General features: G+C 47.4%; 1 protein-coding gene across 1 annotated transcript in view; it reads right to left on the bottom strand.

Moving 5' to 3' along the window:
* Window positions 1–12955, bottom strand: part of CNN1 (calponin 1) — a 35943-nt gene extending 22988 nt beyond the window's left edge. The window contains exon 1 of the mRNA XM_083719717.1: window positions 12794–12955. Within this exon, the coding sequence (XP_083575843.1) occupies window positions 12794–12856 (63 nt within the window). The 5' untranslated portion in view covers window positions 12857–12955. The remainder of the gene's footprint in view (window positions 1–12793) is intronic.
* Window positions 12956–13506: the final 551 nt, after the last annotated feature.

Raw genomic sequence — 13506 nt, 5'->3', positions numbered from 1 at the left:
GGACATGCAGTGAGTCAGAGGAAGAATTTAACAGAGAGATCAGGGCTGGAATGTCAGCCTAATCTCCTGGCAATGTATCTAGAAAGGAATTTATAAACCAGAGGTACTACTGATTCCATGCCCTCATCCTTGGTCCTTTGCCATTAGGAGTCTGAGCGCCTAGACCAGGGGTGACAAACGAAAGTGGACCTTCAGATGTCTCCAACTCCCACCAGCCCCAGACAGCATGGCCAGTGGTCAAGGATTATGGGAGTTGTAGTTCAGTAGTGACGTAGGGTGGACCACAGGAGCAGCTTCTGCATTCATGGCAAGCAGGCTGCTCAGTTTTGTAAACGGACTGCCTGCGTTGGATCTCAGAGGTGCTCTGATAGCATTGCTCCTCTCCATTCTTGGTACTTGGCAGCCCAGACTGCAGCTGAGAGAGCGAGAGAGAAAGCATTCCTTGAGCCCTCTCTCTGGACGTGAGGCAGCCTCATACCTTCAGTTAGTGCCAGGGAGCTCTGCCAACCCAAACAGGCTGTGTCCCCTCTAGGAGGAATTCACCAAACTTGGGAGAAAAATGGGGGATGTGTCCGTCCCAGATCCACAAGGATTTATCCCTCTACTGGGATGTTTCAAAGACATAGTGGGCTGAGCAGGACTTTTGTGTGGACATTTGGCTAAACACTATGTGTTAGAAGTGATGTTAGGATTCCCTGTTTATTTGTTTTATCTTCTTGGGGGCTAAGCCTTACTGAAACATAACTCAAAAGCCGCAAGCTGATTGTTATATTTGCAACCAGTGCCTAAAATAATGCAAGTAAGGGGTGTGTGTGTGGTTTTTTCCTTTGGGGGGGGGAAACCTTTCCCAATATTGATAAGCCCCTTCACTCAGCTCTTCTGAACACTGTTTTCATATTTGGTTTGGAACTCTAAAGCATCATGTCTGACCATTTTGGTTAAGGCTTCCCCCCGCTGTACGCAGCTTAAAACCCTACAGCTAGCTGTTTGCAAAACAAGTAAGAAAAAAGGTTAAAAAGCATTGCCAAGCATTCTGATTTTTCCGCCCGTGAGAAGTGGCTTAACTGACTCACTTGTGTGAGTCAGCAGGAGTTCTTTGTTCTGTAGGCACAGATGAGACTGTAGTGTTCTTCAAGCTATATCACATAGGTAGCGTTCTAATGTAATGGCAGGTAACCCAGGTAGCTGCCAGGGTGCACTCAACGAGCTACTTAATAGCTGGAACAAGGAGTACCAACAATGTATTGTCATATGTAATGTTGTCCGTACTGAACTGCATGACCAGCATTGTGTGGACACTGGGTTTTCTTAAATTACAATTTGTGGGGAAACTTAAAGCCTCCATGTCCATTCAACAGACTGATGTGTGCACGAGTAATTGTGATATCGATACCATAAAAATAAGACCATGAGCAGGGGTGCCAACTGGAATAAAATATTGAGGGGCCCAGGTAAGCCCTGCCCCACATGACTGATCACATGACACAGTGCACACACACCATTTGAATGGCAATGCCCATCCACCTAGGAGTTGGCTCCTACTATAGGTAAAAGGTAAAGGTACCCCTGCCCGTACGGGCCAGTCTTGCCAGACTCTGGGGTTGTGCGCCCATCTCACTTAAGAGGCCAGGGGCCAGCGCTGTCCGGAGACACTTCCGGGTCACGTGGCCAGCGTGACATCGCTGCTCTGGCGAGCCAGAGCTGCACACGGAAACGCCGTTTACCTTCCCGCTACTAAGCGGTCCCTATTTATCTACTTGCACCCGGAGGTGCTTTCGAACTGCTAGGTTGGCAGGCGCTGGGACCGAGCAACGGGAGCGCACCCCGCTGCGGGGATTCGAACCGCCGACCTTTCGATCGGCAAGCCCTAGGCGCTGAGGCTTTTACCCACAGCGCCACCCGCATCCTGGCTCCTACTATAGGGTTGCCATATATCCAGAATTTCCTGGACATACCTGGAATACTGCAGTTGCAAGCAGTGTCCAGACAGAAATCGGAGAAATGTCTGGGGGAAAACAGTACATATGGCAACCCATGTCGGCAGCGTCATTTTTGCCAAATTTTGCTCAAAAACTTTTCACATTTTGAAATATGGCAACCCTATCCTATGATCATGAGATTAGTGAATGTGCAGCCCACATTAGAACAGCTAGTGGTGGCTGGTGGTCCATTGGGCCTGGTACCCAATAGTAGGCAGAGCCAACTAATTCTAGTCTTGCTCCCATCCTCCTCTCTTGATACCCGGAAAACACTTGAGACTAAGGAGGAGAAGCCGACAGATAGCTGTCATCCCTTGGACCAGTTCCAAGTGAGAACGGAGGCAGATGGGAGCTGGCAGAGAGCAGACTGAAGTTGGTGGGGCACTGCCCATCATAAAACCTACAGATATTGAAGTTAACCCTTTATTCAAAGAAACACCCCTTCCTAGTATGTCTTGCCCCAATGAAGCACTTGCAAGGACCAAAGGTCCCCGTCTTCCCACTGCTCCCTAAAACTCATCCTTCCCAAGCAACCTGAGATTTATCCACCTTGTCTGTCTTTGGGAAGGACCTCTGGGAGACCAGCGGGGAGGCAAGCTTATCACAGCAGGGGGTGGGGACTCCCTGGCTTCTTCAGCCACTTGCCTCATCTCTGCCTCTTGGCCCCCTTCCTCTCCAGCCTCTGCATCTGCCTCTGATTCTGGACTGCTCTCTGCCACAGAGTCTTCCTGCTCACCATAGCCTGTTACTTCTTCAGCTTCCGACACCTCCTTCACCCAGTCTGCTCCCTCTTCTCCCTAAGGATCTGTTGTCTTATCTCTCTTTGCTCCTCCCTCTTCATTCCTCTCCATGTTCTGGGAGACCATGCAGGAGGGGAGCTAGTCATAGCAGAAGGGGCAGATTCCTTGTCTTCTTCAGCAGCCTGCCTCCCCTCTGCCTCTTGACACTCCCCCCTCCCACTCTGCTTCTGCCTCCAATTCTGGAATGCCTTCTGCCACAGCCTCTTCCTGCTCACTAAACCCTGTTATCTCTTCAGCTTCTGATACCTCCTCCTCCCATTCTGCTCCCTCTGACCACTCATTGCCGTCCCACCACTACTCCCCTGGCACTGAGCCTTCTACCACTGGAGGCTCCCCTGAGGGTACCCTAGCTGGTGTCTCCCACTGCTCCTCTGCATCCAGCCGCTCCATGACAGCTCATTTATCTAACCATAGTTTATGGCCAGCATTACGTGTGAACAAGGCTAACCTGTTTCAAAGTTGAACAAATGGCAGGGGTGTCAAAAACTTTCCATGCCAGAGGCTGTTTGGTCTATCCCTGCACATAGATTGATCGGTGGTGTGTGTTACTGTACTTCATCCAAGTTCTCCCTCTGCATTATCTGGCCTCTTTAGTCCCTTGAAATCTATGGTTTTATGATGTGCTGCAGTTGCAAGAGGTCAGAGGTGAAGGAGAATAAAATATTATTAATGAACCAAAAATCTCTTCTGGTATTTGAAGGTACAGTGGTACCTCGGGTTACACACGCTTCAGGTTACATATGCTTCAGGTTACAGACTCCACTAACCCAGAAGTAGTACCTCGGGTTAAGAACTTTGCTTCAGGATAAGAACAGAAATCGTGCAGCGGCGGTGCAGCAGCAGCAGGAGGCCCCATTAGCTAAGGTGGTGCTTCAGGTTAAGAACAGTTTCAGGTTAAGAACAGACCTCCAGAATGAATTAAGTTCTTAACCCAAGGTGCCACTGTACTAAGGTAAAAGGTAAAGGACCCTTGGACAGTTAAGTCCAGTCAAAGGCAACTATGGGGTTGTGGCACCCATCTCGCTTTCAGGCCGAGGGAGCCGGCGTTTGTCCACAGACAGCTTTCCAGGTCATGTGGCCAGCATGACTAAACCACTTCTGGTGCACGGAGGACCGTGACAAGTGCCAGAGCGCACGGAAATGCTGTTTACCTTCCCGCTGCAGTGGTACCTATTTATCTACTTGCATTGGCATACTTTCGAACTGCTAGGTTGGCAGGAGCTGGGACACAGCAACAGGAGCTCACCCCGCCGTGGGGATTCGAACCGCCAACCTTCCGATCAGCAAGCCCAAGAGGCTCAGTGGTTTAGACCACAGCACCACCTGTGTCCTTGAAAGTACTAGCAACCTTCAAGAGCCTGAGGGTGCTTTCACGTGACCTGTTTACTGAGCATTCACTCAGACATGTTTGCAGGGAGGTTAGGCAATGTTGACCATTTAGTGAGCATTCAGACTGATATGTTAGCAAAGAGGCTAGACCGTGTCACATCAAAGCAAGTGTTACCCACACTTTCCTGTCACTTTCCTTATTGCAAACAGTCCAATCTTTTAGAGAAGCACATTTGTTGGGTAAAAGCGCCAACCTGAATTTTCCAGTGGGTGATTGAATCCCACCCCAAAATAGTGAAAATTATAATAGTCTGGAACTGCCACCAATCAGTTTGGGCACTACAGTGGTGCCTCGCAAGACGAAATTAATCCGTTCCGTGATTCTCTTCGTCTAGCGGTCTTTTCGTCTTGCGAAGCAAGCCCATTGACAGCTTAGCGGATTAGCGCTATTAGCGGTCTAGCGGCTTTTAGCGATCAGCTGAGAAGCAGCTTATCAGCGGAACAGCTGATAAGCGGCTTAGCGCTTAGGGAAAGGGCAGAAAAAAGTGAGAGAAAAACGCGGGAACTCGCAAGATTTTTTCGTCTTGCGAAGCAACCCCATAGAGAAATTCGTTTAGCGAAGCGCCTCCAAAAACGGAAAACCCTTTCGTCTACTGGGTTTTTCATCTTGCGAGGCGTTCGTCTTGCGGGGCACCACTGTAACTGAAAGCTAATGGGACAAAGCACATTATGTCCTTTGTTTAGAGAGGTGATCAGATTTTTTTGTCATAGGAACTTAGGAGCATCACAGCAGCGCCATCGCTACAGGAGGGGGAAGCTGAGGTTTTTGCCCTGCGTGAAGCATCCCGAGGGGCATCATTGAGGCTCACAACCTGTGTGTGTACACAAATGCATGTGCAGAGGGGCAAACTGGGTCTCTATTTCAGTGCAAACTGAAATAAAGCCTAATTTCACCCCTACACCCATGGGCATAGCCTAGGTTGGCTAGGGAGGGGAAGCTGCCCCTCCAATCAATAAAAATACATAGCTAACTGAGATTCTGCCCCCCCCCCCAAAAAAAAAAATCCTGGCTACACCCATGCTGACATCCCAGAGCTAAGAGAAGGAAAAAGGAAAAATTACACTGAGCAGCCAGTCTTGTATAGTTAGGGTGGCTTGCTTGAGCTGCTCATGTAATAGATGCTAGAACATGGGTAGGCAAACTAAGGCCCGGGTGCTGGATCCGGCCCAATCGCCTTCTAAATCCGGCCTGCAGATGGTCCGGGAATCAGCATGTTTTTACATGAGTAGAATGTGTGATATTATTTAAAATACATCTCTGGGTTATTTGCGGGGCATAGGAACTCGTTCATTCCCCCCACCCCCCAAATATATATAGTCTGGGCCCCCACAAGGTCTGAGGAACAGTGGACCAGCCCCCTGCTGAAAAAGTTTGCTGACCCCTGTCTTAGAAGGTTCTTTTCTCAGTTTCTGCTTCTTTGCAGTCTGATTAATTTGAGCTGGTTTGCGGAATGCTAATCGGTTCTGATGAGAATGGGCTAGGATTCTAACAGGAACTCTTTGGAAATATTTTGATTGCTAGGCTCTGTACTATATCTGCTAGCCAGGCCCACGTCTGTCCAGGAAACTTTGAAGCAAGTGCTTGGACTACATAACTTGGATGCAACCATCAGACCTGGTACTGACAACACAGCAGAAGCAGGAATGCACACAAGTGAAGGGAGGTACTTGCATTAATTTGCAATCAGAATTTGCCTTGACCAGCCTTCCTTATAGCAGTTGCTGGATTTTTACCACTTCACTGAGAGCTAAACATAAGATGCAAGAGTACGGGGCCTTTTGTGTCGTCTCCTGATTTGTCCTTTTTTCCGCTTGTCTTTTCATCCCTTTCTCCCCACATTCCCTTGTGGATGCGTTGTTGCTTATTATCCACTGTTAAGGATTTCAGAGGGAACACTGAGAAATTTTTTATTTGGGACCACAGAAAGCTTACCAGAAAGGTTGCCTAAATATGAGCTGACACAGCTGCAGTACATATCACCCAGAACAGTATATATATAGCATAACACAGAACAGTAATTTGCATGTTTAATTCTATATGGTAGTTAAGAATCTCTTTGCAAGATGCAAGCGTGCTATTCTAGTGTCCCATTTTCTTATGGCTAAAACTCTAGCAAAAAAATACCCTTTTAAAAAAGTTGCATTCGAAGGAATTTGTAATATCTGTATCTGGAAAATTACTGCATGTGGTTTCCCTATTTTATCCCTATTCCCTATTTTATCTTTACAACAACCCTGTGAGGTGGGTTAGGCTGAGAGAAACTGACTGACTGGTTCAAGGTCACTCAGTAATAAACTTCATAGCAGAGCAAGGATTGGGACCTGAGGCACTTTGGGTCGAATCCAGTACCCTCCCTGCGAAAACCGTATTTGCTTTCTGTCAATGACACACAGACACACATTTAAAAGAATATGAAAAGTAATGGACTAGTTTGTAGCCTTTGTGCTTGTGGAGCTGCATTTGAAGAAGTGAAGACAAAAGCTTGTGCAACTTTCTGGCTCCTTTGTGCTTAAAAATCTGAAGCTATCATATGATGTTCATGGGACACTGTCTTTACAGGAATCCACTGTCACGGATTACTCTGTGTGTTCATCACTGCTTCCAACACATGAAGGCAAAGCAGGATGGGACAATCTCTGTGCACAGCTTCACAGAAACAAGCAAATAGCTGTAGTTTTGCCATGCCCAGAGCAATGTGAATTTTGCCTTGGAAAAAGTTTTTCCATGCTTCCCAGACAAGGTGCCATGGTAGCTCTCAAGCCTTGTGTTTCCCAGGGACACCATGTTCAGTTAAATGGGTGTATTGTGTTATGAGGACATGAGAGTAAGACGGTATGAGAGCAGGCAATATGAGCTTGCAATATGGGCAAAGAAGGTAAGTTTTCTGCTTCTAGTGAATTGGGTCTGGTGGGTCAGAAGACAGGGATTCCAATCTGTGGTTGTATTCTGAATTAACACCACTCCATACAATTTATGCCAGTAGCTCCCTGCCCCCTAACAAATTCCAGGGTATGCTTGGGGCTTCTTTCAGGAACTGGAAGTTTCTCAGTAAATATGTCCCATTTTAGGTTGCCAGTTTGGCCAGGGTAGAACCCCTATTCTAACTTTCTTAGCATGTCATTAATCTAATGTTTATTCCGATGATACTGGGTTCTTCACACTGGTTGTGAAGACATCTCCTTGTTCTTCCTATGATGTCTCTCTATGCAAAATGAAACATTATTCCCTATCTCCTTAAGGGAGGAATGTGGGTCTAACTCTTACCTCCCTGGCAGACAGAGGTCTCTTGCTTTCCATCTGAGCACCAGAACTACTCTGTACTCCCCAGCAATCCTATGCTCACATTCCAACACAGGTGCTCTATGTGCATTACAATCCCCAAATGGACCCCCAAAATAGGGGGTCCCCTGTCTGATATCCTACTGGGAAGGCTACTCACTTTGTTCAGGTCCTAGCCTCTCCTCTCAGTCACTTCTTTTCTAGGCTAAACATACCCAACTCCCTCAACCATTCCTCATAAGGCTTGGCTTCCAGACCCTTGATCATCTTGGTCACCCTTCTCTGCACACATTCCAGCTTGTTGATATCCTTCTTAAACTATGGTGCCCAGAACTGGACTCAGTACTCCAGATGTGGTCTGACAAAGGCAAAATAGAAACGTACTATTATTTCCCTCGCTCTGGACGCTAAAACGTCTGTTGATGCAGCCTAGAATAGAAATAGCTTTTTGTGCTGCTGCATCACACTGTTGACTCATGCTAAGCTTTGTGGTCTACAAAGATCCCTAGATCCTTTTCACTTGTACTAGTGGTAAGCCAGGTGCCCCCCCATCTTGTTTACAAAACTAGATTTACTCTCCCCGCATCTAGTTCCCACCCATACTGCAAGAGTTTCTATTTAAGTTGGAGGAAAACTAAAAAATACTTGCTTTTGTAACCAAGTTTGCTCTCTGCACCATTCTGCTGGAAGAGTTCTATGCAACTCAAAGCTTTGTTTGCAGACTCCCCATATCACTTGGAAGATGCACAACGCATGCTTAGGATGCCAATTGTCTCACTAGAGGGAGGTACTGTGCTGAAAATGCTTACATCCCAACAGTCAAGAGCTTTGTTTTCTCATCCATGGCTTTCCAGCAAATGGTAACTGTGTTCCCTGCCTACTATTTGACGAACTGTGGCTCTTTCTGTTGTCCCTCTGCTAGGACAGAGGAACTGTAACTCTATCTTTTGTAGGAAACCGCTGATGGTTTGCAGGAGCTTGCCTGCCAAATCCTGGACTGCCTGTCTCCCAACTTCTCCTTAACAGGTAACTCCCATCCTGCAGGGAAGTTTGTTCTTGTATCACAATCCTCACTGTTCCAAAAGAACTTTCGATTCTGGTGGCTGTGGAGGAGATCCCTCTGCCTGAGGAATGTGTTCGTTGGGGTGCGTGTTTATGGCAGTGGTGGTGGTCTCCCTCACCTGGGGTCTCGGGGCAGACATCCTGCCGCTCGCCAGATGCACACCCTGCCAAACTATGCCTTATATAGAACCAGCCTACGAAGAAACCCCAAAACTGACCATATATGGTGAGTCTGTTGCTGCCCAGACTTCTGCGGCAGAGTGTAAAGTGCAGTCCAAGACGGTAGCTGAAGAATTTAGCTGTGGAGGGAAGGGGGGGGGGTAGAGACCAGCCTTTTGCTGGAGCCAGAGTGCTCTGGTGAGCCCTGGAAGATGGAGGGTGCAAGGAGAGAAAGCAAATGGGTAGGAAGGTCTGTATTCTCTAATCATTCAGGGCTTAGCCCCAGGCATTTCAGGAAAATATGAAGCTCCCTTAAACGCATCGGTCCATCTAGCCTGGCACCGGCAGTGATCCTGCATTTTCAGACAGGAGTCTTTCACAGCCCTACCTGGAGACGCCAGGGTCTGAACCTGGAATCCTTTGCATGCAAACTAGGAGGGTCCTAGGAGGCAATTCTTGAGTCACAAAACAACGCCTCAAACTTGCAAAGGCACCATTTGTATCTCACAAACGGGTGCCCCTTAAAAATTCCCTGTTGGAAATCTGGCCTGGCCCTAAGCCTAACGGTCTTTAACACAGCCAGGAACAAGAAACAAGCTAAGCTTATGGGAGTAAAAGGAAGATTCCATACATAAAGCACCACCCCTAAAGCTGTAGGATATTGAAAGGCCCGTGGTGAGCAGAGAGCCAGTCCACTTCACTGATTAGCAGGTAGTGCAATCCTTGCCAAGCCACGACACAGCTGCCTCTGCTAGGGACAGAGATGTCCTATTTTTAAATGTATTTTATTGATGTTTTTTAAAAAATAACATGGAATAACAACCTCCACATCCAACCCTACTCCCTTCCCACCCAAACCACCCTCCAAACAGAGGTTCCTTATGCCATGTGAATGATGGTCCGTTGCACGTGTAAGAAAAGGATGCCATATCGCAATACAGTTACCCTCTTCTCCTTTTCCAGCCAATGCCTGGACTTCCTGAGTTAATATTTCAGTGTGCCAGCATCCATACTTTCTAACTTGTGGCACTGTGATGACTGAGATGTAAAATCTGAATGGCACCCCCCCCTCCCCACTGATTAACATGGGGCAGGGGCACAATCCAGTGGAAAGTGCTTCTGCATAAGCCTTCTTAAAATGAACAGATGCTGTGTGTGTTCACTTTTGCTAACCTTGCACAGGAGAACCTCCTGCTGGATTTTGCCTCATGCAGAATTATGAAGAACGGGTGGGGGGCCCTCACAAAACCCACAAGCCCCATTCTCAGTTCCCCTCTTTTAATCGAACATGCCTCCATGATCTTCTTTTAAAAAAACACAGTTAAAGCACCCAAGGAAAGCAGTGGCCCAACACAGCCTGTTCCCCATTCTGTCCCCCTTAGTGGTACCCTAAACCTGTCACCTGAAGTGAATGCCTCTAGAGAAGAATCATCCTCCCGACGGCTAACACACCTCAAGTCTATACCCTGAGGAGCGTCTCAGCTCCCATCTTTCAGCCTGGACACTGAGGTCCAGCTCCGTGGTCCTTCTGGCAGTTCCCTCACCGCGAGAAGCGAAGTTTCGGGGAACCAGGCAGAGGGCCTTCTTGGTAGTGGCTCCCACCCTGTGGAACACCCTCCCAGTAGTTGTCAAGGAGATGAATAACTGCACAACTTTTAGAAGACATCTAAAGACAGCTCTGTATAGGGAAGTTTCTAAGGATAGATGTTTTCTTGTGTTTTTAATATTTTGCTGGAAGCCACCCAGAGTGGCTGGGGAAACTCCATCCGATGGATGGCTAATAATAATAATAATAGCTCTGTGACCACCTGCTGGTCAGCTCACAGTATGGCAGAACCGCTTGTCTCAGGCTGAACCTCCTGGTCTCTGACAGGCCTAAAACACGCAGGATGCCGTGGTTGGAAGAGAATCCCCTCCCCAAGCATTAACTGGTCTGATCCAGGCCCTCAGACAGAATATTTGTGGGGAAGGGGCCTTAAAGATACATTAAGGGTGAGGAGCAGCAGGCATCACAAGCCCAAAGTAAACCAGCCATAAAAACCTCTCTTTCGTCATATGAATTGGCACTACTGAAGGTGCCACATAATACCCATTTTCCGCATTTGTAAGGACTCGGGCATTTAGTGTGGCAGTTTGGAACTCCCTACCTATTGTGATCAAGCAGGGATCTTCACTGTACAGTGGTACCTCGGGTTACATATGCTTCAGGTTACAGACTCCGCTAACCCAGAAATAGTACCTCGGGTTAAGAACTTTGCTTCAGGATAAGAACAGAAATTGTGCTCCAGCGGCGCAGCAGCAGCGGGAGGCCCCATTAGCTAAAGTGGTGCTTCAGGTTAAGAACAGTTTCAGGTTAAGAACGGACCTCCAGAACGAATTAAGTACTTAACCTGAGGTACCACTGTACAGTTTTCAGCACCTGCTAAAAACACTCTTGTTTAGACCAGCCTCCCCTGGTGCTTAGAAAGCTGAGGTGATTTTAATCTGCTTTAGTATTTTAACTTCAGTGTGTTTTACAATATGGTTGTTAATTTTTCACAATTTCATTTCTTTATTTTGGATTAAGTCCCACTATGTTTCGCTCCCACCCACCCTGCAAGGAGAGAAAATGGAAAAAGTGTTTTGTCAAAGGCAGGTTCCAAAATCTACAAACTGTCATTGGTAAAGAGGGACCTCTGGAGAAGGTGTTCCTGTACGTTCTTCCCAGCATGGCTGCTGTGATAGGCTTTTGTCATGAGTGGTTTAGATGGTGCCAGACCAGGGGAGTGGAGTGGGCATTTTCGGATGTGAAACGTAGGCTACAATCCTATGCCCATTTACCTGGAAACAGACCTCATTTAATTCAATGGGACTTGTTTCCAAACAGACATGTAGCAGCAAAAACTCAGGTTCCAAGTGCTTCTCTTCTGTGTGAACAACAACCAGGCATGAGAAAGACTCAAAACCTTTGCGTGAAAAATTCCCGTTTGGCTGTGAATGTCTTTATCTTACCAACACTTTCATATCTGTAAAATGGGTAGAACAGTGATCTTCCTCATAAGGAAAAAAAACAACCATGATCTAAGGTTGTTAATTACCAGTATGCTGATCTTAGCTGTCCTAATCTCTTTCTTTCACACACACTTTCTTTCTTTCACGCACTTTCACAGGTGTGTGAAACCTTTGGTCCTCTAGATGTTTGCTGAACTACAACTCCCATCAGCCCCAACAAGCATGCCCAAAGGCCAGGGATGATGGGAGTTGGAGTTCAGTAACATCTGGAGGACCAAAAGTTCCCCACAGCTAGCTAGCCCATATATTCTTTAAGAAGGCAGTGGAGCAGCTAAGAATGTGAGTAGGGCTGTGGCTGCTTCAAATCTCACTTCAGTCACAAACACAGTAGGCAGCCATAGGCAAACAGCTGTTCTCCTTGCCTCAACACCTCCATCTTCAGCATGGGGAATATTGTGCTGCCCTAATAAGCAGGGCTGTTGCAAGGACTGGAGAGTCTGAGGGAGCGTGAAGCACTTTGAAGGTTTGAAATGTGCTACACGAAAGAGAGGTTCTTTGATGCCTGAATTCTTCATCCTGGCAATTGATGGATCTCCATTGCCCATCATCTGGGGTACTCATCCCACCCTCTGCAGGTTACAGGATTGTCCCAGAAGTCATCATTTGAGTTTGCTTAGAGCCTGTAATTAATTAATTATTACCACTATTTCAGAGCATTTGTTTCCCCCCACCCCCATGTCCATTTGGGATTAAAGAAAAGACAACAGACCTCATCAAACAAAAATCCCGAGAACAGAAACAAAACAGAGTTGCCATCTTAAAAGCAATTTAGGTTTTCTGCTAATCCATTCCCAAACCTCGCACAGCCTGTTTCCTGAAGCCTTGCATGGTTTTCCTCCTTGCCTTTGCCTTCCTACTTGGGCATGTAGTCGCATCCTCCCTATTCCCTTCTCTGAGTGAGTAAGTGCCATGAAACAAAATGCCCTGCTGTTCTGCGCAGTGCTGATGTTATTAGATTTGTAATGCAACAGGCAGAAGTCCCACTCCATTAGATTAAGAAGAACCTCACAACTCTCAGTGCTAGGACACACACATACACACCGCTCCAAACCAGGCATTGTAGATGTCCTTACCTTATTCTTGACTTCAGCTGACATGCCATAGGCTGGGCCCCTGATGAAGTGTGTCGCAGACATGTTGCACACGTGCTGTCCTCTGCGCGGTTTGCTCTCTGTGTGTGTTTTGGTGCCTTCCTGGTGCACGGCGTGTCTGCCTCTGCGCTGCTTTCCCTGCAACTTTTAAAAACTCTTGGCTCTCCGGCTCTCCCCCTCCTCCTGCCCAAGGGGGAGTCCTTCCATTGGCCAGACAGCATGGCCAATCGCCACCTGCCAGGGATGCTGATGTCAGCCTGTTGGTATTAAGAAATGATGGTGTCATTTTTTCCACCTTGGGGGGCTTGGGGGGCATCCAGTTCTTCTGCTGACTCAATTCCCTGATGGATGTTTTAAATATTTACAGAAGCCCTTGTCACTTCTGAGCATGTGAAAAGAGGGGAAGAGTCGATGGATCTGACTGGCAAAGCATCCCCTGCCCACAGCTCTCCCTCCCCGGTGGTAGTGCAACCTCCTGCCTCTTTTACTCATTAGTTCTGCCCCCTTTTTCAACCTTATGCTTCTGTGTGGCTCCTTTGCATCTCCCTTCCACTCCCTCCCTTCTAGCATCTTTCCCAAGCAAAGCCTCTGCGCCACTCACTTTCCTTTTCATGCATCAAAACCCAGAAGGAACAAGCTAGAAAAACAGTCCAGTCATCCAGAGGGCAGCACTCCGCTGTTTGGCCCGGCCTCCC

Source organism: Podarcis gaigeae (assembly GCF_964106915.1).
Source record: "Podarcis gaigeae genome assembly, chromosome: 17".
NCBI lineage: Eukaryota > Metazoa > Chordata > Lepidosauria > Squamata > Lacertidae > Podarcis > Podarcis gaigeae.
The sequence above is the reverse complement of the archived record's forward strand: the minus strand, read 5'-3'. Positions and strand labels throughout refer to the sequence as shown.